Here is a 25,119-nt window from a genome sequence, read left to right as displayed (position 1 = left end):
GACGGTCACGCCGCTTCTGCACAGCCCCGCTGGCGGCCGCCCGTCCCTCCGGAGTTGCCCGTGCTAACCCGCCGAGTCGGGCCCGGCTCCAGCCCCAACGGCCTCCAGGGCCTCGGTGTCCCCACCTGTCCGGGCGGGACCCGCGGGGCGCGCACCTGCGCCCGGGCTCCTTCCTCCCCGGCTCGCAGCTTGCCCGCGCGGGGCGGCGCGGCTGGGCTGGCCCCGAGGGACGCGCCTCCCCGCGCGCCCAGCCCCCGCCCCGCGCCGCCGGCAGCCCCGCCGCGCGGGAGGCCGGGCGCGCAGACGGCCGGCGGCGCCCGGGAGCGCAGCGGCGGGATCGCGGAGCCGAGCAGGCGGCGCCCCCGCCCGGCCAGGTCCCCGCGCGCCGCCGCCGCCATGGCGCTGGCGCTGGCGCTGGCGCTGGCGTGCTCGCTCGGCCTGCCCGCGGCCGCCGACTTCGACGGGAGGTGAGTCGGGCCGGCGCCGCGCCCCCGGGCCTCCGTCCCGCGCGGCCTGCGAGCCGGACGCCGATCCGGCGGGACGCGGCCGCGGGGCTCCGGTCCTGACCGCTCTCCGGCGGGGAGACGGCCGCCCCCGCTGGGTTCCCTTGGGGGCGAGCAGGAGCCCGGGCGAGCCGCCCCGCGTGCCCCGGCAGGTCCCACAGCCCGCCCGCGCCGCGGCCCGGCCGGCGCCCCGCCCCGCGTGCCCGAGGGCGCCGCACCTGCTCGCCACGCGGCCTCGGAGCGGATCGGCTCCGCGCCGACCCGCTTTCTCGTCCCGGGGGCGGGCGCCGGGAAGCGCCGGGAAGCGCGGGGTGCCGCGCGGGAGGCAGCGGAAGTCTTTTGTGCGCGGCCGCGCGGGAGGCAGGTCCGCCCGGCGGCTGCGAGGAGAGGAGTCGGGGACGCGCGGCGCCGGCCGGAGGCTGGACGTTTCCTCCCAGGACTTGAATCAGGAGGACCTTTGATGAAGGTCCTGAAGGACCTTTTAATTTTCTTTTATTTTTAAAAGCCAATTCTTTGCCCATATTTGGGTATAGTGTGTATTTCTTTTTATATATATATGTGTGTTTTTTTAATCTGCAACCTAAAAACCGGCTATTTTTGATGCTGCGTGCTTCTTGTACACACACCTGCAACAAGAACTACAGCGCGTGACGCGCATGCCGTCTTCACGCGGCTTTAAAGCGATGTCTAAAGTGGCGACTGGCAGGCCAGTTGGGCCGTGAATCTAAACAAGTGAACACTTTACGGAGCCGCGTCGGAGTGTGGTGCGTGCCGTCTACACCCGCGCCGCGCACCCTCAGTCCCTCTCACCGCGTCGCCGCACTTCAGACTCTGCTGGGTTTATCGGGTGCTTCTCTCTCGGGCGTCTCTTCCCCGGACTGCCCTTGCGGAGCGGCGCGGGGCTGCCCGCCGGCCCTGCGGAGCCGCCCGCCCGCCTGTCCCCGCGGCGCCCGCTCCGTGAGGCTCTCCTTCCCTCCCCGCGGCGCCCGCTCCGTGAGGCTCTCCTTCCCTCCCCGCCGCGCCCGCTCCGTGAGGCTCTCCTTCCCTCCCCGCGGCGCCCGCTCCGTGAGGAGGCTCTCCTTCCCTCCCCGCCGCGCCCGCTCCGTGAGGAGGCTCTCCTTCCCTCCCCGCCGCGCCCGCTCCGTGAGGCTCTCCTTCCCTCCCCGCCGCGCCCGCTCTGTGAGGCTCTCCCTCCCTCCCCGCCGCGCCCGCTCCGTGAGGAGGCTCTCCTTCCCTCCCCGCCGCGCCCGCTCCGTGAGGAGGCTCTCCCTCCCTCCCCGCCGCGCCCGCTCCGTGAGGAGGCTCTCCTTCCCTCCCCGCCGCGCCCGCTCCGTGAGGAGGCTCTCCCTCCCTCCCCGCCGCGCCCGCTCCGTGAGGAGGCTCTCCTTCCCTCCCCGCCGCGCCCGCTCCGTGAGGAGGCTCTCCTTCCCTCCCCGCCGCGCCCCCGCGGCCGGCCGAGGCGCCCAACCGTCTGGACCTGAAACTACGCGGCGGCATTATTTCTGTTGGATGTGTCTTATCCTTAAAACTCTGCAGGCATAAAGGAGTTTGTAGAAAATTGTTGGGTGTGGCTTAATTTTTTCCCCTAAAATAATAACAGAATTTTTTTTAATCTCAAGAGTGTCTTTATTTATTTTGAATCTTTTCGTTTGGTAGGTGGCCCAGGCAAATCGTGTCTTCGATCGGCCTGTGTCGCTACGGCGGGAGGTTCGACTGCTGCTGGGGCTGGGCCCGCCAGGCCTGGGGACGGTGTCAGCGTAAGTAGCGCGCCAGGTGGGCTGCCGCCTGCCTCCGCGGCTTCCCCCAGGGATCAGAGGGCTCCTGACGAGCCTCGGCCGCAGGTCTGACTTGGGAGGTTCCAGATACACTCCAGGCTCCTCATTCTGCGCCTCTCCAACCAGAACCGCCTGTATTAAGGTGCCAGCTTTTGAACAGAGAGCCACTTAAAATGCTTATTTTAGCATTTGTCCCCAATATCTCTCCAGCTCCTTCCTGTTTTCTCATCAGGTTTATTCCTTTCTCTGCTCCAGGGTCTGAGATGGGGGTAAGATAATGAGTCTAGACTGTATTTACACAAAATAAACCCTGACCCTTATAGCACTTACATAACCCTCACCATAGCCACTGTGTAAAGTGGCCCATTTGTAAATCTTTTTTTTTTTTTGAAGTAAGGTTGTATTGACAGTGTTCCAAATGGACCACCTAGTGTAACCAAATAAAACCTCTGGAAAAAAAACATTATTTGTAACTTCTATAAGTAATTAAGCTTATGTAAAAAGTGCCACATCAGAACAGTGATTTTTACTATTCTCATGATCACAAATGGATATTTTGATGGTAAAATTTAGAGCCACATCACAAAAGTTGAGAAATTTAGGAAATTTCTTCCCAGCATTTTATCAGGATCTTAAAGTTTTATCCCACTCCTCCTGCAATTAGAGTCCCCAAATAATGAAGTAGATTTCCAGGGTGTCTATACAGTGTTAGGCGGGTGTATCTGCTGGGAGACAGAAACTAAGCTGGGTTTTCCATTGGAATGTATGTTTTACTGCTAACGAGGAAGGGGCTTAGAGCAGTAAAAAAGGGTAGCTAAGCAGGCTAGAGCTGGCAATGATGGAGCTGCCTTAGGATTGGGTTGGCAGTAAAGAGTTTCGGGAATAGTTAGGTGTTCCCGTAGCTATTTTCATTCTTGAAAATGCTCATGATATTGTCCTTAACTTTGTGAAAAAAGGAAAGTGTCAGTCACAGGTTGACTCTAGTTGCACTATAGGCAACCATCTCTGGTTGAGGATGGGAAGGTGAAGACTGCCGTTTGTCCGCCTGCCATGTGCAAGCCACCGTGCTAGACCCTTTGCACAGCAAAGCCACTGCATTCTGTCAAAGGCAGACAGTGGTAACTAGTTTCCAGTAAATGAAAGAAGTGGGCAAAACTGCTGTCCCTGCCACTAGTTGGTCTATTCAACGTTGTTTTTAAGTGAAGATGGTCAAAAAGAATGGTGCGTGGTGGAATTTAGTCTTCTCCCAGTTACACCACAGCATAGCGGTATTTGCACAGCTGGAGGCTGCAGGTGTGAATTTGAGGAGCCATCAGGCTCTAGTAACCAAAGGGTGAAGAGAGGACCCTTCTCTTGTCTCAGTACACACGGGCAAACCCCTCCCGAATGAAAAATGGGTAGTTTTTATGCAGGCATGTGGATGGCATCCTCCTCCTTTGCTGCTTTAATTTGCAGGAAACTCCCAAATTGAATGTGAAGTGCTTTGATGTGTGGTGTACAGTCTCCCAGCCCCACCCGGACAAGGCTGCGTTGGCAGAATGCCCTGGGCCACAGGGAGGGCCCCTTCCCTACCACAGAGGCTTAGGGGCACACACATTCTCTGCCAGGCATGCACAAGCATTCCGAGGAGAAGAAACTCCTCCAGTCTGAGAGGTTCATCGACTGTGCAATTTCCCCAGGAAGCGCCTCTGAGAGCTATTCTATTTCTCTGTACCATGTAATTAAATATTTTCTAATATGCACTTGCTGCTGGGTGATTTTGAATTTGAATGAGTGAAGAGACCTTTTGAAGTTATAGTGGCATTACAAAATTCAAACATCCAAGAGATTTCCTAGTGTTTTACTTTCTGCACAGTAGCTTTCCTAGCAGATAGGAGACACTTTAAAAAAAAATTGTGTACCTTTGTTTCCAAATTAATGCAAAGTAGTCAAATATAGTATTTGATAGCATTTATCGTTTCCCTGTTGTTATTCCTCAAATATCTGAGAAAACTGCAACATAGTATGAGTTAATTATTGAAATTAATGTGTAAAATGAACTTGTACATTAATTGTAGTGTGTAAGATGATTTTGCACGAATCGCAGTTTATCTTAGATTTGGTGAAAGTTTGGCAGGCAGCACGCTGGTGGGGAATATGGGCTCTGGAGCTGCACTGCCTGGGTTTAAATTCCAGTTCCGGCGCTTACTAGCTTCGTGACCTTTGGGAAGTCACTCAACCTCTGTGCTGTATTTTCCTCATCTCAACAATAAATCTAAAATAGTACATACCTCAGAGGACCATAACGAGGTTGAAATGAGTTAATTATTCCTAGTGCAGAGTAAATACTACACGAGTGTTTGGTAACATTAAAGAAATGTAAAGGAATACTGCTACCGTGACAGTGTTATGGGCTAGGACATACCTGTTTTGTCAGATTCTTTTTTCATTGGGCATGAGATATATACTTTTTACACTTATCCTGCTAAGATAAAACAGGCTTTCAGGGCTCTCTGTGTTGCAATAAAATAATTTTCCTTCCAATTAAACAAGGCCAAATGGTTTTTTTACCATTAATATTGAAGATGGCAAGGTTGTAAAAATGAGTTCACAATGTATGTTTTACTTTTCCAGAATCTTAGATGGTCCAAATGTCTCTTGTCAGTTCAGAGCTCTGTCTTTGTTTTGATATAAACAGGTAGAAGAATGTGGGGGCAAGAGGTCAGCTCACAGGGGCAGAACAGAACCAAAAAGAGGCTTGTGGGGATGATTGAACTATCTCTGAAAAGTCCTTATTTTGTAAAGAAAGCCTTTATGATATTAAATGCTTTGTAACTACATTTATTCAAGGAAAATGCCTTGCTATTCTTTAACAAATAAATCTAGTAACAGATTACCTGTAAAGATTTTAAAGAAGTTATAGGAAATTTCATGTGAAAAATGTTTTTGCCTTTTTGACCCTTACATAATCACAGAATTCTTTCCCATGAGGAGCATTCTTCCTTCCTTATCAAAGGTGCCCTGGTTCTCTTTTTTCTCAATGATTCCCTTTGGAATTTTCCTTCAAAACAGCACAGCAAGGCAAAGTATTCCCACCTATGCATAGAGCATCTCAATTCATCCAGCAGAAGGTGTGTATATGGGAGGAGGTGGTGCACCCATTGTATTGTTTATCAGATCTCATGCCTTAGTGCAGTGACACTTTAGTGAGTGGTCTGTTCCATTTGGCTGAGCATTTTTAAGATGTTTTGACAATATTCCTGAGAGTCAATATACATATCCACACAAAACATGCCCCATTTCACTGTCACTTGCTACCCTTCTTTCTATGGACCTGTTTGGGGAGACTGACTAACATTGCAGGATGCTGGAGTTGCTAACCCTCCTGCTGGCTCACTACATCCCTTCATGAAGACACATTCAGCCAGGAGACTTTCTGTCCTTCCCTTTGGAACTGAGGAAGGAAGCATTAGAGAAACTACCCGAATGGGCATAGAAGCTGTCCTCCTCTTCCTGTCTGTAGCACCCAACATCCCATCCCAACATTCCTGCCCTGCTGGGGTAGGCACAGCCCACTCCAGAATTAAGCAGGTTGTTTCTTCGCAGTTCTTTTGTAGGTCATACCTGTGGCTTCTTTGTGTTGATTCTGTGTTTTGTGTTCTTGACTCTTAAACAGCTCTCTAGCATTTTGAACATTCAAAATTCGATTTTCTAATTGTCTTGGGCTTTACCTTTATTATTGATGTGCCTCTTTATTGTCAAGTGAAATGTTCACAATATGTTCACAACTCATGGGTATGTCTTTACAGCACACAGTACCCTAATCACTCAGAGATTGTCACAAAATATTTCTGCTTATTGATTTGTAATCAGTTCCTTATCTTTTGCATCATCTTAATGGCATATTTTATTTTAATTATATTAACTATTTCCCTACTACAAGATGGAGACCTCCATAATAAAGATTTTTCAGGGTTTGTATGTTTTATTTTTAAAAGCTGTGTATGCTATGGGAACAATTTTGAATTAGGAGCACTAGATAATTGGGGACAACTGAGTTGAGTCCTGACTTTTATATGTGGTTAGCTAGCTAACATTTCTTAGCTGCTGTTTTCTTATTTTACAAGCAGAGTTCCAAGGAACATTGAAGCTGTAAATTCTATCTGAAAATTTACTTAATGTAAAAAAGAATAGACAGGATCTAGATATTGTCTTCCTGTGTGGTTGTCTTTCTGTTGACTTGGAAGTGGGTTGTATACGTGGCTCATGACAATAGTGTTTTTGTTCAAAGCACTTTACAGGGGTGTGAAGAAAAACTCAAAATACAAGTAGTTCCAATTTTCAACAAAGCCATTCAGTTTCTGAGTTCTTTGGCTGTCAGTGAGCAATTTGTGGTTTCTGAAGGAAATGATGTAAATTAGGATGGTTTTATGTAATTATCCCTAATACCAGGGAACATGCAGATGTTTTGTTATATTTCTGCTGGAAATTTTGGAAAGACATAAATCCTACGCCTAGAGCTTTACTTTGCTATATTAGTTCTGAACTTCATTTTTCCATCTGCCTCTTCTGTGTAAAGTAAAAATTTTGGATTCTTATCAGCTGAAGATAAACTTATAGGTTAGTGAAACAGAGACTGAGAAACAGTAATTCTAAAGCTATTTTGGAATTGTCAAATAATTTCAGTTGGATAGTATACATTACTGGCTAATTAATGATTGTGGACATTGGAAATGATAAGCAAATTATTGAATTATTTCTGCACATCAAATGAAAAGGCTATTAGTTTAAGCAGAGAATTTTGATTTAGTAAATGAAATATTTAAATTTCACTTCTTGTATCTAGGTTCAGAAACTCAGTCTCATAAACAGAACATGATTTATTAATTTTTGTTCCCTACACTGGTCATTGACTTCCTGTCTCTAGTCACAAAATTATATAGGTTATACCTTTAGACTTTGTAGGCTCTCTTCAGCATAATTAAGAGTAAATTAGAAATACTGGAATATGCTTCGAAGGCCACATATAGTGTTCCTTGTGCAGAGGGGTTATTCTTAGTGAATGCTTTTCCATTTGCAGTCAGCAAGTTCTTGGCAGTTTCCATTGAACACGAATTAATATTTTATACATAAGGCAATTTTTTATACCTGTACAACCATATGCCCCACAGGAGTAACTGGGAACCTTAAAGGGGGGTGTGTATGTTGTCTGGTCAGAGCCATACAGACAGTTATTGCTAGAAGGGTTTTAGGGCCAGCTTAACGGTGCTGATCACACTTCGTTGTCCTAAGCTATTAGCTCCCTACCCAAATTTGGGGGATGGAGAATGTACAACCTGGCTTATTTATTTATCTATTTTTTTTGAGATAGGAATAAAAACAAGGCAGTGGATAATTTTATATTTTTGGCACTAAACCTGAATCCCCAAATCCTTAGGAAGGGAAGTTTTGATTAAGATTATTCAACCGCCACTTCCTTTAAAAGGTTGTTTAAGAACACCATGTACTTTGGGTAACTTTAAGTGGTCTTGGAATGCAGATTCCAAACTAGAATCAGTGTTTAAGAAGCTTGACCTTTTCGAACAGGTAATTTCTGAGTTATGTGTAGTCTTCAAAGTTAAGTTTCAGAAAAATTACCTTGTTCTTTCATTCTTTCGCCAATTATAACTGATCTTTTTAATACCATTAAAATCTACTAATTACCTGAGATCCCCCCTTGAGGTTAATCTGGGCAGGTAGATTAGATGTTTTTGTGCTTCTGAAGTGGGACTGCCAGGCCAAGAACACGGAGGGAAGCCCTCTTGCCTCTGCAGGTTCAGCTGGGTCTGTCCACAGATCCCCGCCATAGCGATGTGCGCATGTGCACATACGTGGGGTCAAGGAGGCAGTGCTGGTCCCAGACACAACACAGTGTTTGCTAGTTGGAAACTTTCTGATAGATTTTCAAAAGCTCAGGTGTGCTTCTTCTTCTCCTCTTGCCCTCCTGTGATCAGTGTGATGTCTAGCATTTCTTTTTGGTGCTTCTTATCTGTAGCCTTCATGTGCTGTGCATTTTGAGTTTTTGAAACCACTGCTGTGCTTTCAAGATGATGATTAGTGATGTTAAGTGATTCTGTGCTGTATCCTTCAGTGAGTAAGGAAGATGCTCATCACAGGGCTGGCCCTTTATCATGGGGGATGAAGGGGCGGAGAGAAGGGTTCTGATGGCCTCCCCCTGCCCCTAATACTTTTGTCCCTTTCCCACTGATTTTGTTCAGGTTTTTAAAATTTTCCCACTAATCTTTTTAAAATATTAATTTCTGTTTTAAGAGAAAACGCATTCATTTCCTGAAATACCCCTCCTCAGAGCAACAAGTATTATTATTATTATTTTAGTGTACTTTGCAGAAATATTTTATATGCTCATGGGTAAATTCCTATATACCCCCCAACCGTTTTATACAAATAAAAATATATACATTGCTCTGTACCTTGATTCTTTTTCTTAACAGTACATCTTGAAGGACATTCTTTATAGAGCCACCTTACTTTTTTATGGATTCACAGCATTCCATTGTATGGCTATACCATGATGTATTAACCAGTCTCTTATGGATGAGTCTTTGCATTGATTCTAATCTTTTGCTAACACAAGCAATTCTAAACTAACTTTGAACATACCTTAAAAATGTTGTTTTTGCATGTTTTCAGTATTTCTGCAGAATAAATTTTTATATGTGATCAAATGGCAGACACATTTGTCATTCTGATCAATGGCCCAGTGACTGCTCCCTTGGTAGTAAGTAGTTTAAAGGGAAAGACTGGATGGGGGCAGTGCTGATTCAAGGCTCTGGCGATCCCATATCCAGAGTCTGATCTGTTGCCTGGTTTTATAATAGGATTCTCTTATCGCTATTCTTTATGGAGAAAACCCTCTGACTAGTCAGCGAAGGTCTGTCTGCTGGCATTTATCCTGTTTCTCCTCAGACCAGAGGCAGGCAGCTGATGTTGCAAGGATGGTGTGAGATCTGTCCATTTGCCAGGGCCTCCTTCTGGGGTTCTGCCTATCACTTGTCTTTTTCCTCAGAAACCAGCATGAACTGATAATCGAATCTGTCTGAACTGTCATTCTGTATCAACCTGGAGGACAGTAAGGAGTTGGCATTGCCAGGGCCAAGATTTTTCATGGAAACAAATAAATAATCACCCCTCAAAGATTACAGAACGTAGCTGATAGTTTGTCTTGAAAACTTTCAAAGTGGTATCAATCACTGAGTTATGACCAGAGACAAATACTAGTAACATGTGTCTAATGCGATTGACAGTGCCTCCCTGGGAACCTGCCAGGGTAAGTTAGGTACAAAATATACTAGTTACTAAAAAATTGGTGCTTAAATAAGGTAAAGAATTCAGTTAGGTAATATTAAATGCAAAGAAATTTTTTATTTTACTACACTAAACCCTCTTTTTAAATGTTCTAATTTCATTACTTAATTACTAATGCATAAAGAGACAATTATGGTCATAATAGAATTCCTGATAACATTTCTAATGAAGCCAGAAAAAGTAGTATATCACAACCCAGACATGATAAAGTACTAGGATGTGTGGTACAATAGTGACAGATATTTGTTTATTCCACATTATTTTGTGGAATTTTAATTTAAACTTAGTCTGCTGAAAACTGTTAAATCAATTTGTTATTCTTAACTCTAATGGAAGGAAAGAGATATGAATAATCAAATTGGTTTCTTAGTTTTAGACTGTAGCAATTGATTTTGGAGAACAACAGTTTGCCCCCCCCCCCAATTATATAGTATTAGAAGGCTTCTCTTTCTGCCATGCATTAGCTTTGGTAAAAGATGCAAGGGGAGTCCAAACTTGAGACTAAAGATTTATCATAGATAATTTGCATATCAATAACAAAGTCAACTAAATTTTAAAACTTAACACTTCATTTGGTCAATTATCTCTTGAACCATTCTGTAGTTTAATAATATAAATTCTCCAAAATTGATATTACTTTCCTGTAACATCATGAGATCACAAGGTTAGAATTGCCTTTTGTAGATGTTATTTACTCTGAAATTTTAGGAACTATATCATCAGTTTAAATTTGTGCTAATGTACACAAAAGGAAGAATTAGGAGTTCTTGGATTTATGCATACTTTGCCAAAAACAATGTTTTTTTTCAAAAACCTTTCATAAATCAGAGTTCTCAAGTTCAGTTTCTAAGGAAAAGTTCCTAAATGATCAAAGGTGTATGTTACTAAATTTACGGAAACTAACTCCATGGATAGGCTTTTGAAATATAAGCTTCCCACCACCCAAAATATTTTTTCAAAGCCTTTGGCACCTCCTATTTAATTTCAGTGTTAAGATTTTGTAGGTACTTGGTAATTATCTTCCAGATGTTTATATGCCAAGAAATAGCAAAGCTGTTGATCATTAATAGAAAAACACAAATTGTTGTTTATGCTTATTTATATATTTTTTGAATGTATGTAGGTGCTTAGAGTTGATTTTATATTACATGTACTATGATAATAGTTTCTACTGACAAATTGTTCCCAGTCCACATGATTATATATTTAATGGTGTTTCACATAGATAATAGTGGTTTCAAGGTCCTTTGTCCCTAGGATTGAGTTTTAAAATTATTGATAAATTAAAGGATTTACTGTATCTTGATGTCTGTATATATCCAAGAATTAATACATTCCAATATATAGTTTCATTTCCTAACTAAGGGAGAAGTGTTTTTTGAAACAATTACTTTTTGGAAAAAAAAATTATGGATAAATAATGTGTAGATTTGTTAAATGTTCTCGTCTCTAATCTTGTTTGTTAAGGCTGGATGAATTCTTCTATGTCTTTTATACTTATGAAGCAGTGTACTAAAAGTACACTGGGATCATCTAAATTCCTATTTAATAGGGTCATGGGGCCTATTGTCCTGGATGTTGGTGCTCTAAATGTGCAGATTTGGATAGTTGTCTGTGAATACTTTGCCAGGCTAAAATCAACTTTTTTGACAATGAAAAGTATAGCATGAAGTTCAAGGCTGAGGTATGGAGAACTTTTAGAGTTATTTTTCTAGCTGATGATTAGGGTTGGGAGGTAGAAGTCAGTGTCAGGGAGGACATGTCCCTTCCATGCATGTCACCTGCTAGCATTTGTCACCTGTGAGGAGGCATTTTATAGTCCTCTATGGTAAATTAAACTATGCACGAGAAAACAGGCATCCCTTTGGATAAGAGAAAGGCTCAGTTCCTTAGGTTTCTTATCCCTTATTTTCTTTAGCACTGTCCAAAGTCCAGGGTTGGCTCCAAGTCCATAAACCTGTGTTTGGCACTCAAAAAGTAATCCTCAAATAGTTTAGTTTCTCTGGTTTGCATGAGTCACAATTTCATAAAATCATCAGAGTGCTTATTAATTTTAACCATGTATAGTAAAGTGAATAGTATCACTGAAAACCCTCCGATGAACTGAAGCAGTGGTGGTTAGGCAGGTTGCAGGAGAGAGTTCTAGAGTTGTGGGCTGTAACCCAGTGGCTTTGCTGGTGGTATTGCTTGTGTTTCCTACTGCAGCTGTTTTATGATTACCAAGAGAAAATTAAACATATTTGTCTATATGATGTGCTACTAGGAAATCTTGTTAGTGCTTCTTGCAGGACAATTATTTTTGGCAACATTCACAAAAATTAAAAATTTCCTTATCCATCAATAGAGAACAGACCCCAGAAACTTTTAAATCTATCCCAGGTTTAACATTGTTTTTCTTTTCTTTTCTTGCTTTCTTTTGTTTTTTCCTGAGACATGGTCTTACTCTGTTGCCTGGCCTAGAGTGCAGTGGTATCATCATAGCTCACTGCAGCCTCAAGGAAGTCTCCTACCTCAGCCTCCTGAGTAGCTGGGACTACACCAGGCCCAGATAATGTTTCTGTTTTTAGTAGAGACAGGGTCTGATGCTGTTTGAATTCCTGACCTCAAGCAATCCTCCCTCCCACTTCGGCCTCCCAGAGTGCTAGGATTACAGGCGTGAGCCACCACTACTAGCCAATGTTGTTTTGATTTAAAATGCAGTTTTGTATAGTTTTAAAACGCAACGTTTAAAATATGGGACATGGGCTAAAATTTTATGCTAGAAGTCTAACAGGTATACACATTGATGCCATAAAATTTACTAAATTTATGTGTATCAAAGCTAATTTATCTTAAGTAGGAAAAATGTGACCAAACCTTAAAATATTATGAGAATAACCATACAAAACTGTTTGACTGCTTCGAACTAATACAGCTAGTTAAAACATAATGATAGGCCGGGCGCTGTGGCTCACGCCTGTAATCCTAGCTCTTGGGAGGCCGAGGCGGGCGGATTGCTCAAGGTCAGGAGTTCAAAACCAGCCTGAGCAAGAGCGAGACCCCGTCTCTACTATAAATAGAAAGAAATTAATTGGCCAACTGATATATATATATAAAAAATTAGCCGGGCATGGTGGCGCATGCCTGTAGTCCCAGCTACTCGGGAGGCTGAGGCAGAAGGATCACTCGAGCCCAGGAGTTTGAGGTTGCTGTGAGCTAGGCTGACGCCACGGCACTCACTCTAGCCTGGACAACAAAGCGAGACTCTGTCTCAAAAAAAAAAGAATGCTAACAAAAAAAAAAAAAACCATAATGATATTTGCTATTGTTTATTAAATTGTTTTATCTTTGTTTAAAATAATTTAAAATATTTTTCCTGAAAGTTAAATGATTCAAAATTGGCATTTAAAGAGTATTAAAGAAACGGTATCCTTTTATGTGGTTTCCTTCTCATACCTAACCGTGGTCATAACCAATTTTCCTTAATATGTGATCCAGAATGTAATTTGCTATTTATGCTTTAATTTATTTCTAGCTGCTTGCTTAAATTGTATCTATTTTTATTTTTCTATAATAAGAAATGTGTCATCATCAAGATATGGTGAGTTCTTCAAAATTTAACAATAGAAACTGAACACTAATTTGTTGTAACCTAAACCAACATGAAACAAAAGGTGTTTAGCAAGCAAATGTAATGTGTGCCTTTACAATACAGACCAATCATTCTGGATCAATAGTTAAATTACTACTTCAATTGAATCAAATAGGACTTAGAATTTTTTTTCTGCTGATATTACCTAAAAGAAGACTCTGTTCACCTAATTTTAAATTAGGCAAATAAATGCACAAATCATAAGTTTAAGTGGATATTTTATGCTCTAAAGAGGGAAGACACTGATCAAGAAGAGAAATAATAAAACCATCTCTTTCCTCACCTCTGAGATCTCTAGGCTGGTCAAACACTGACCATTACTAGCGTTTCAAGTTTCTTCCCTTTACTTTCATCAAATTGGGTTATTTACATATCTTCGAGTGAAATGGCTAAGCTTTTGAGGTAATTCTTGTTGCTATTGACAACCAAAGCAGCCATGCAAGAAGAAAATGCTGTGGAAGGGAAGAAAAATAAAAAACACCTTAACATTTCCTCCCCAAAGTTGGAGAGAAAAGGGATGTAAGAAACAGGTAAGTAAAGATGTATCAATTTTAAAACGACCAGCCTTTCTTACTAATGGATCAAAAGTTTTAATTTTTTTCAGATGTTTTATACAATACTCACTTAAATAAAAGGATCCTGTCTCTAGGAATCAAAAAAATTAATATCCTGAAAATAAAAAACTGAAATAGAAGATACAGTGTCACAAAAGGTCTAAAATATTTTAATTTAGAATTTGGACTGTGGAAGAATAGCATAACTTCAATTATTGGTTAATATTTTTGTTACAAAATGTTTCTAATAACAAAATGGTGACTATTTTAAACATGTCCTAGATTTTTTTTTTTGTTTCAGAAAAGCACTGAAAGTTGAATATGTGTGTAAGTCTCCGGGAATGTAACAAGTTGATAAATACCCAAGTCCAGCCTCCTTACAGAGAAAAGATCTGGAATTTCTTTTTTTGGACATTTGTTTTGCAGCTTTCTACGTCTTAAAGCAGAGAATAGCCAGGATAAGGTGCCAGCCCAAAGGTTAGAAGAACATATTTCTTGAAATAATTTTGGCTAATCCATGTCTTGAAAGGCATAATTTCCAAGTAATAACTTCACAAACAAAACTTAACATCAGCTGTGCTTTTGAGTTGTTTTATTTTTTTGAAAACTGTAATATGTCCCTTAGAGATGTGCTTATTTTGTACATAATTATACTAAGTTAATTTTAATTCAGTTATTACATTAAACTTTTCCTTTTTAGTTTATAATTCCTTTCTTCTATTTTGTGAAATCTAATAAATTGACCTCCATTCTAACCTAAAGGACAGTTTACATTTTTTAATACTTAAAGAAGCAGATATAAAAAACAAAGTCCACCAAATGAAATTACTAATACCAGCCTATCTTAACTTGAAAGAATTATATTTCATATTCATTAATTCTCCATGGAACAATTCAGGTAAGAAATATTTTTACTGCATAAAATATATAGGCTATTATTAATATAATAGCACTGATGAGTATTCATGCTATTGTTTTGGTACATAAAGGGTTCCTTGTTCAAAATATTTTTGGCAGCGAATAATGTCAATTAACAAATCACCCTGTGACACTTCAGGGAAAAACTTTGGTGAAACGTGAAATTCTAATACTTAATGGAACTGGTGCCAAGAAGACAATATGCTTTAAACTGATTGGTGAAAGATATTATCACATGTCATAGAATTTTAATTTAAGGTAGACCTTTAACAAAAGCAGTTGGGAATAAAATTGATAGTGCTAGAAATAAAAGTTAAGGAATGTCTTTGTTCAGGGAGACTTTAAGGAATGGAAGCTTATGTACCATGCAGTTACTGGCAGTTACAGGATCGACTAGCAGAGCTGGGGCTGAGAGTTGGGGGAAAGGGAACAGTGTGCTTTGTCACCTCACCAGCACAGCTGGAATTGGGACCTGTGTTGGTGACTTACCCCCATGAGAAACCAGACATTTTAACTTTCTGAGCTGCATTTTCCTTTTCTTTAAACCTTCTTTGTAAGCTTCTTGCTGGCCATTAAGTGGAGTGCCTCCCATAGGGCAGTTCTTGATAAAGTTTGCTAGTTGTGGTACTCATACAACTAGTTAGAATGTAGTGATGTTTGCTATTCTTTATTAAGTTGTTTAAAATAACAATAATTCTTTATTACGTTATTTAAAATATTTTTCCTGAAAGTTAAATGATTCAAAATTGGTCGTTTGAATCATCAATATATGAAATATATATATATATAATACAAATGGAGAGCTCTGAGCTGTTTTACTAGGTCCATCGTGGGATACATAATATAGCATGTTTTAAAATATTTTGTTTACCATGCCCATCTTTTGGAAATAAATATCAATTGGAAGTAGAAAATTTTTCCGATTATTCATTCCTAAACTAAAGGCTTTGATGGTTAGCTGTCCGTGCTGTGCACTGTTTCTTTCTGGTTTCGCTAATAACATCCGTCCCCAAACCTCCATGTGGAACGTTTTGGTCATCTAAAAATGTTTGTCCTTGGACCAGGAACTGGAACGAAATAGAATCGAATTGTGGAGACGGCATTAGAGTTACTGTGATTGGCAAACATCCGAGAGCTTGCGAGGCCGGGGCTAAGCTAGGTGCCGGGAAGGTACAAGGACCGAACAGGGGCCTCTGCTTTTGAGGAAGTGGTAGGGTGGCGGCTCTCGTTCCTTCGGAGCTTCTAAAACTAGAAAGGGCTGGGGTGACGCCCTGGGGTTCAGGGTAAGAATCACTCCCCGCTCTGGAGGGCTGAGGAAGCCTTCGTGGGCTCCAGGGTGTCCAGTCGACGCGTTCGCCCGGCAGACGACTCTGGGGCGCTGTGACCTCCTGGCCGCGCGGGGCCACTGCTGCCACCCCGTCAAGCGGAGCTGTGGCACGGCGCGGCTGGCCGCTCGCGGAAGGCCTCAGGCGACAGTGGCAATGCTGGGTGGCGGGCACGTCTGGACGCGGGCGTGCTCGTGCAGGTCCGGAGAGCACGTCGCCGCCGAGTCCCGAGTGCTGCGCCAGTGCCAGTCGAGGGCGGCAGACAGGAACACGTGGACGCCGCACGTGCAGACCGAGGGCGCCTCCCTGCGGAGCGGAGGGCGCCTGCCGGGAGGGCGCCGGGCACGCAGAGCAGCAGGGACCCACGCGGCCCGCCAGGTCGGGCGCAGGGGGCGCCCCGGAGTCGCAGAGAGGCGCTGTGCGGATTTGCAGCGGGAAACGGCCTGGTGTTCGGAGGTCGTAAGCTGGTGCTGACGGGCCAGATTTGATGACGACCGAATGTAGTTCTGCTTGGCGTGTTTTGGCATTTCTTCAAAGTGCGTGTCGTTGCCAGCGTGAAAGAGCAAACGTGGATGTCAGGCTCGGTTGAGAAGCCAGTAGCCCTGTGTGGCGCCCCAGGCGTTGCTGCCAGGCCGATCTTGAACTTCCTCCTCGGCAGTTTGGAGAATGACTATTTGAGGCCCGGCACTGGAGGCCGCTACAGTCGACCTGGTGAGAAGCGAAGCTTGGTTTGAAGTAGTGATGGTGGGAACAAAGAGAAGGACAGGGGCGAGAGATGCTGGAAAGGAAGGCGGGAGAGGCCGGGCACCGGGCACCGGCCGCGGAGGGGCTCGGCAGGCGGCCCGCGCTGTGCTTTCCAGAGACTCTCCGCACCTCTCTGAGCCACAGCTGCTTTTGTGAGATAAAATGCAGGTAAGAGTCCTACCTTGTAGGATTGTTTTTATGAGGATCAAATGAGAAAATACAAAGCTCTTAGCTTAGTCACCGGCTCATAGTCACGTTGGATGAAATGCTGGGGTGGGCGCTGTGGAGAGTGAGTGAGGACTTGTAATCAAGAAAGACGCCCAGGTTTCTAGCATGTTCTTTGGTGAACTAGTGAACATGGGAGAAGGTGCAGATGATGACTTCATGTTCAGATGTGCTAAGTTTGCTTGAGACTTGGAAGTGCCAGGCCTGACACGCAGTGCGTTCCGGGCTGAGCTCCGGCTGGGCGTGGACTGTGACTTGATGTCCTCGCACCACTGCCCTTCTGCAACCAGCCTCCTGTCCTTTGTCAGCTTCAGTCCACGTTGACAGCTGCCTCCACGGCCTCCATGGAGGACCAGCTTCACACAGTGGAGTGAGAATGTGGGAATCGGTAAAATGCCGAGTTCTGAGTCTGTTTTAAGTTCTTGAAAAAAATTCTTTCTCCTTTACTATGGCCTACATTTGAAAGAAAGGAATAATTCCACATTTGTTTATATCAAGGGCTAAACAAAAAAAGAAGAAGAAGCAGCATCCTCTACAAACATTGTATCTTTCCCCCACTTTGGTTGGCTTTTTCTATTTCACTTCACTACCAGTCCTAAGGCTAAGCAAATATTTGACTGAAAGTGAATCATTGTTAGAAATGAATGACCACATTTCTTTTCTTAGGTTTGTATTCTCTCCTAAGTCAATGTATTGAAAATCAGCCCTGCTTCAAGTCCTAGCTTAAATGCTCTGTTCCCCCCAATTCCTCCCTGACTTTCACAGCAGGAAATATCTTTCTTCTCCACATGTTATTCTAATACTTGCGTGGAACCTGTCTCCTGCCACCCTGCGTTGTGGTTATTTGTGGAACTATATCATTTGTCCTGCTGGACTGTTAGTTCCGTGAAGACAGGGCCTGTGTCTCACACGTCTGCATACCAGGAATAGCGTTTCCACCATGGAGTTCGCTTCCTTGAGTGCAGGGCAGTATACTTTAAAAAATGTAAGGGCTAGGCATTTCTATGAAAAAGGGATAAAAAAATGGCCGGGCACAGTGGCTCCCGCCTGTAATCCTAGCACTCTGGGAGGCCGAGGCAGGAGGATCACTCAAGGTCAGGAATTCGAGACCAGCCTGAGCAAGAGCGAGACCCCATCTGTACTAAAAATAGAAATTAACAACAACAAAAAAAAGGGATAAAAAAAGATAAACAAGATATAATCTTAACAGATTATTTTCAGGAAAAAAACAGTTGACTGGGAAAATAAATGTTTTTAGTCTGCCTATCTTATGACCTTACATATCATAGATCTTAACTCTTGCTTTAAGCTGTAAAAAGAAATCAATCAACAGGCTTGCAAACACATCAGTGTAATCCGAGTGTGTCATCTGGTGCTCACAATCCATTGATTGTTCACAGTCATGGATAGAACCTCGGTTCTTTGAAGGGCTGTTTTTGGCTCTGTGGACCCAGGGATGGTGGACTGCCCTCCAGTTTCTCAGCCCTCCGTGGCTTCCTGCCTCTGGCTTTTCTTATGCTGCTCAGTCTGAGTGAAAGGCCCTTCACCCACCCACATGGTGAGTTCCTGCGTGTGCTTCAGGAACCAGCTCACATTTCCTCTTGAAAGCCTTGCCCAGCGTCTTTCCTGCTCCTCCCTCCCTGCAGAGAAATTCCTTCTTCTGTATTCCTTTAACACCTCGGACACCTGTCACGCTTGTCTCTGAGAGGAGACTGCGCACAGTTCAGAGCAGTTGCTGTGCATTTAAGGAGCTCCAAGTCTAATGGGTGAGGTAGATAAGAAAAATAACTTCAAAAATGCAGTGTAAGATATGTATATATACATATGCATGTGAAACCTATGACAGAAGTCTGCACAAAGGCTTGTAAAAGCATTGAGGAGGCTACAAACTAAGCACGAGGGGCTGGATCTTGGAGATGGAGGTGGTTAAACTGAGTGTGGAAGCCTGTCTAGATATCGGTCCAGCAGACAAGGGGAGGGGACGTTCCACAGGAAAGTGCAGCAGTGGCAGAGGGTACGATATTTCCTGGGAACTGCAATCAGTGGGTGCATTTGTCAATGTGACTGAAGATGAGTCTGGCGGGAGAGGCAGGAGTAAGAATGAAACGTGGTAGCGAATGCCAGGCTGAGTGTGTGAACTGGTGTGACGAGCGAGGTAGACAGCTGGGGGCCAGTGAGGACGAGGAGCAGGACTGCTGAGACCGTGGCTCGCAAGGTCTCTCTAACACTAGGTTAGGCCTGGATCAACGTCCACAATGCTCGAGGCAGAAAGACCATTACACCATCACTTATTTAGCTAATCTCTTATTGATGGATGTTTTCAAATTTCTGTTTAAGGTCCTTCATCCGATAAATTGGGAACAGTTATGGTTTTCCTTTAAAACAAACAAAACACACCAATGGGCCAAACTGACAAATGGCCCACATCATATCAGTCTATGCATGGTCACAAAGTTGATTTCATGCTTTCAATAGTTAATGTACAGCTCTACTCATGATATATCAATGACCCTCTTTTTTTTTTTTTTTTTGAGACAGAGTCTCACTTTGTTGCCCAGGCTAGAGTGAGTGCCGTGGCGTCAGCCTGGCTCATAGCAACCTCAATCTCCGGGGCTCAGCGATCCTACTGCCTCAGCCTCCCGAGTAGCTGGGACTACAAGCATGCGCCACCATGCCCGGCTAATTTTTTGTATATATATTTTTAGTTGGTCAATTAATTTATTTCTATTTTTGGTAGAGACGGGGTCTCGCTCAGGCTGGTTTCGAACTCCTGACCTTGAGCAATCCGCCCGCCTCGGCCTCCCAAAGTGCTAGGATTACAGGCGTGAGCCACCGCGCCCGGCCTCAATGACCCTCTTAAACATAGGGATTCTGGTTGCTGAAAGAGGTGATGATGGTTGCATTAACATTTTCTGCCCTTCTGTGATAGTTCCTCAGAAAACCTGCTCAAAATTAGAGCGACCTATCCTTAAAACAAATATAACTTTTAACTAAAAGTACTGTTATGTGTTTCATTATATCCTGATGAATTCTTATATTATGAAATCAGATATCTTATAAATTTCCTTTTTGAAAGAATGTTTTTAACACTAATTCCTTTCCAAAAACTTTACTGATATTCCTAAACTTATGCAATTCATCATTGCTTCTTCTGTGCCCTTTACGTGTTTCTGTTATCAAGACATCTTTGCTGGCCGGGCGCAGTGGCTCACGCCTGTAATCCTAGCACTCTGGGAGGCTGACGCAGGCGAATCTCTCAAAGTCAGGAGTTCGAGACCAGCCTGAGCAAGAGCAAGAGCAAGACTCGTCTCTACTAAAAATAGAAAGAAATTAATTGTTCAACTAAAAATACATAGAAAAAATTAGCTGGGCATGGTGGCGCATGCCCATAGTCCCAGCTACTTGGGAGGCTGAGGCAGCAGGATCACTTAAGCCCAGGAGTTTGAGGTTGCTGTGAGCTAGGCTGATGCTACGGCACTCTAGCCCGGCAAAAGAGTGAGACTCTGACTCAAAAAAAAAAAAAAAAAAAAGACATCTTTGCTTACTTCTGTTTCTCCTTCTGTTGTTTCTCTTGACTGGACTCGCCCCCTGAGCTTGAGGACCTATCCACTTACCCATCTCGTGTCCCCAGTTGTGGACGCAGTGCGTGGGTGCCGGAGCTTTCCTCCTTGTTGTCCTCATCATAATTGGTATTTTATTAGGCTCTGACCATGACATGGGTCCTATTCTAAGTACTTTACTTGGGTTTTCTCATTTAATCTTCCCAGTAAGCCGATGGGTGAGTTCTGTATGAACCACGTGGTTTTACTGTTTTTTAAGTGACAAATCGCAGTGACTGAGAGCGGCAGGGTGACGGTGTAGGTGCTACTTTTCCTAAATGACGGAGCTGGGACCCGCAGTCCAACGCCAGCGTCTGTGCTCCTGACCCGTCTCTGCGGAGCACGGAAAGGAGACGGCCGCTCACAAGCTACGTGGTGTCTGTCGGGCATTGATGTTATTGTGCTCCTGTTGATGCGTTTTTCCCACTTTTGTATTTGAAAATTTAAAAATCCATAGAAGGATCGAAAGAATAGGAACAGTAAATATCCATGTACTCTTCATCTAAAATTGTTAACATTTTACATATTCCCATATTCTCTCTCTGAACCATTGTAAAATAACTTACAGACAAAATGGCATTTCATGCCTAAATATTTCGACATTCCTCCCTTGAGAACAAGAACATTTACCTACAAACCACAATATCATTACCACACATTAGAAATTTAGCACAGATACAATAACATTATGTAATAAAGTCCGTATTTAGATTTCCTCAATTGTCCCAAAAATGATTTTATGGGTTTTGTTTCTTTTGCATTCAGATCCAATTGAGGATCAAAGATTGCAAGTTAAAGAGGAAGTTAAACATTCCTCTTTAACTTATTTCCTAATCTGGAACAATTCTACCACCTTTTGTTTTGTTTTGTTTTATTTAACTTCTTGACAGTGACATTTTTGAAGAGTCCAGATCAATTGCTTCACAGCTTGCTCCACAGTTTAAATTTGTCTGTGGTTTCTACATCATTAGTTTGAGGCTGAATTTTTTTTTTTTTTTGCAAGAATATTACACAGGTCATCATATGTTGTTCCTATTGCACATAATGTCAGCTTGCCCCATTACTGCTGATGCTGAGTTTGATCGCTTGATTCAGGTGATGTCCACCAGATTTCTGCACAGGAAGATACCCTCTTTCTTTGTAACCAGTAAGTAAGCTGGGGCTTGACACACTGAGACGGTTTGAATATCCTGTTCCACAACAAACATCCATCTAATGAAAGGTTAAACATCTATGGATGATCTTTCTTCAAATCAGTTATTAATATTTCAATGGTGGCTGTAAAATTGTGTTTTCAAATGTTATCATTCCCTCTACAAGTTAGTATCCCTTCATCTGTAAGGAGAAGCTCAGTCCTCTTCCCTTTTAGAATTGCTTCAGACCCGTAGACTATTCAGTTGTTATCAATAACTATCACTATTTGTCTTGATGCTCGAAGGGCCCCATACCTGGCCAGTGGAACTCCTCTAAGCCAGCTTCAGTGTCCTTTCCACATGTCTCTGCCATTCTTAGAATATGTATTCTTTTTTTTTTTTTTTTTTGAGACAGTCTCACTTCGTTGCCTAGGCTAGAGTGAGTGCAGTGGTGTCAGCCTAGCTCACAGCAACCTCAAACTCCTGGGCTCAAGCAATCCTCCTGTCTCAGCCTCCTGAGTAGCTGGGACTACAGGCATGTGCCACCATGCCTGGCTAATTTTTTCTGTATATATTAGTTGACCAATTAATTTGTTACTATTTATAGTAGAGACAGGGTCTTGCTCTTGCTCAGGCTGGTTTTGAACTCCTGAGCAATCCACCTGCCTTGGCCTCCCAGAGTGCTAGGGTTACAGGCGTGAGCCACCGCGCCCGGCCTGGAATATGTATTCTTGCTTTTCGCCATAGGAAATATACACTGTGCCCTAGTCATGATTCCTATTATTGGGGAATGATTTTTAGAAACAAAGATCTAGATGCCAGGTGCACTCATTGCTACTGTTACTCTCCTTGAAAAAGCAAAAACAAAAAAAGCCTTACTCACATTTCCAAGCAAACAGTAACACTTTCTTATGTGTTCTTAAAATCTTATTTGGCATTAATCTAAATTCCATTCTAGCACAATGAAAATAGAAAGAAAAAGTTAAAATTCCAAGCAAACTGAAAATGACAATCATGCTCAGCGGAAGACTTTTGTAAGTAGAAAAGAGATAGTGCTTAATTATAACAAATAAAAGTTGGCTTCAGATGCAAAAATGTAGATGTAGCCACTTATAGATTTGGGGCTACTTCAGGAATTAAAAGTTAAATAGAGATGAAATAGACACTTGAGAAATGTGTCAGGGTTGGATGTTCCCAAAGACAAAAATAAGTTATTGTCAGACAGCTCTTGGGAGACATTATAGGGACCAGAAACCCTTATTTATTTTAACTTTATGCTCTAAATTACCATCGATGGATTGACCTTGACTATTTGACTGTCGTTCATGATTTAAGTTCTTAATTACCATAATGGTAAATAAAATGTGAAGCCTAAAACAAAAAATAAGTTTAGCTGTAGCAATGCTTCAAACCAGGTAACAATTCTGTACTTCGTTAGTGGCTCAGGGTCTAGCATCTGTAACTAAACAAGCAATAGGGTAGAGAGATTATTTTATTTTGAAATATTCTGGCAGGGTTACTTTCATTTTCTTAAATTATACGTTGTGTTCTTAATTGCAACTTTTCCTTCCTGGAAGTGTAACTGTAAATAGTTTTATGCTTTTCATCACCATTGACATTTTCCACCCCTCTGGTCCTTTCCAGCTTAGCGTTTTACTATTAATATAATCTCACTCTTCTCCCTTCCAAATATAATTGAAATGCTGGTCTTTCTGGTCTTTTTCTGACCAACTAGGGGATTGATCCTGGAACTAAGATAAGAAATTTTTATTGAAATTGGTCAAGTCACTTAATATTCTGCATTTTCACTCGTTTGTTGGTAACAAGAAGATAATAACGTCTGCTTCTCTTCTGCCTTAATATGGATGTCGTGAAGATAGATTCAATTTTAGTCATGTAAAGTGGTTTTGAGTTCTGTATCCAGGAGAGTATTTAATAGTGTTTTATAGTGATAGAAATCAGAGACACTTTTTTTCAGTTCTTGTGGCGGCGGGAATGTAGATTTGAACATCAGATAATCAACACCACGATACAGGGTGTTAGGAGAGCTGGAGATCCGGCCAGTGGGACTCTTTGTTCTGGGTTCTTCTCTGCATGTGATGGGTGGTGCTTTGGGGCCCTTTCCGGTGGAGCCCTGTGGAGTTCTGCCTCTGTTCCTTCCGGTCCTGCTGATGCAGCAGCCAGCCGTTCCATGCTGCTCTCAGCAACTTTCCAAGGCCAATGCCTATTTGAAAAAGATATTGCTCATCGTATATTCTTGTTCCCCTCAAGTGAATTTGTCCATGTCTGAATTCTGTACAGCTTGTTAGATGTCATGAGCTCTCTTTGAACTCTCACAGTTCTGCGTCTCTTTACCCTTCTGCCCTGCCCTTGTCGTTTCTGTGTCCCATTTGTTTCTAAGTCACAAAACCTGGAGGACAAGGTTCTTTGTTCTGCTTTTGGTGGTGGTGCCACATCTGAATAGACAACGTGTTGTAGATTGCAGAAATTATGAATGATTCTTCGGACTCTAAAGGCGAGGCAATCTTATGTATGATAAGAAAATCATTCTCAAATTAGTAACAACTACTGAGGTTGGGTTGGCTTTTTTCTTGTCACTGTCCAGAGCTGCCATCTGCTTGGGCATCTCAACACGTCCTTATTTTTCAAATGTTAGCACTTGACTCCCAGCATGATTAGCTTATATAAGAAATATTACAGAACTGATATGGGAATTTAATCTTCCCCCAACTTATTTGGTGACTCACTACTTCCATCAGAGTTAGAAAATGTCATTCAGCTCTCAGAACTCAGGTGACATTGGTTAGGATGGATTTTTAAGAGTGACATTTTAGATTGCAGTCAAACAGAAGAGGCTTGGACGAGTGACGGTAAAGAGCTGTGTTTGCTTTGCCAGTTGAGACTTGTTGAGCTTTTTCTAGTTAAAACAAAGACTTATTGGTGATTTTAAGGGTATTTTGGAGAGGATGCTGCAGGAATGTTAGAGTGTACATTTTGAGCGTGATTGCTCATTTGGGCTTCATTCTGGCAACCGGTTTGGGGGCAGATTATTTGTCATTCATAGATTACCTGTGATCTTTACCTGGCCTTTATTTAAGCTTTTATTAAGCTGCTAAACTTTATGTGGATGCCAGGGACAGGGCACCATCAAATGCAGCTCAAACTTCTTGTTCCGGAGCCACGTGAAGGCCAGAGAAGCAACGCTGCCCTTTCTGGTGACCCAGAGCACCAGCTGGTGCGCTGTCTCCTCCAAACCAAGCGGCCAAGTGCGTTGTCTGCTTTTGATGTTTTAGGAGACCGCCATAAAATGGAGCACTGAAATGGATCATTTATTGTTTTTCCTTTTTGCGGGGGATGACCTGCTGTTC

At 43.0% G+C, this 25,119-nt stretch overlaps 1 protein-coding gene across 3 annotated transcripts in view; it reads left to right on the top strand.

The window, feature by feature from the left end:
* The first annotated feature begins 305 nt into the window (after positions 1-305).
* NPNT (nephronectin) overlaps positions 306-25,119 on the top strand; it is a 62,608-nt gene continuing 37,794 nt past the window's right edge. For 2 of the 3 annotated variants that reach the window (XM_075998281.1, XM_012779009.3), the window contains exons 1-3: positions 306-467; positions 2,160-2,260; positions 14,234-14,284. In XM_075998281.1, coding sequence (XP_075854396.1) covers positions 397-467; positions 2,160-2,260; positions 14,234-14,284 — 223 coding nt within the window. In that variant the 5' untranslated portion in view covers positions 306-396. The remainder of the gene's footprint in view (positions 468-2,159; positions 2,261-14,233; positions 14,285-25,119) is intronic. The other variant, XM_012779010.3, reaches the window with a different exon arrangement.

This window comes from Microcebus murinus, chromosome 27 (assembly GCF_040939455.1).
Source record: "Microcebus murinus isolate Inina chromosome 27, M.murinus_Inina_mat1.0, whole genome shotgun sequence".
NCBI lineage: Eukaryota > Metazoa > Chordata > Mammalia > Primates > Cheirogaleidae > Microcebus > Microcebus murinus.
Note: the sequence above shows the minus strand (reverse complement) of the source record. Positions and strands in the feature narration are given on the sequence as shown.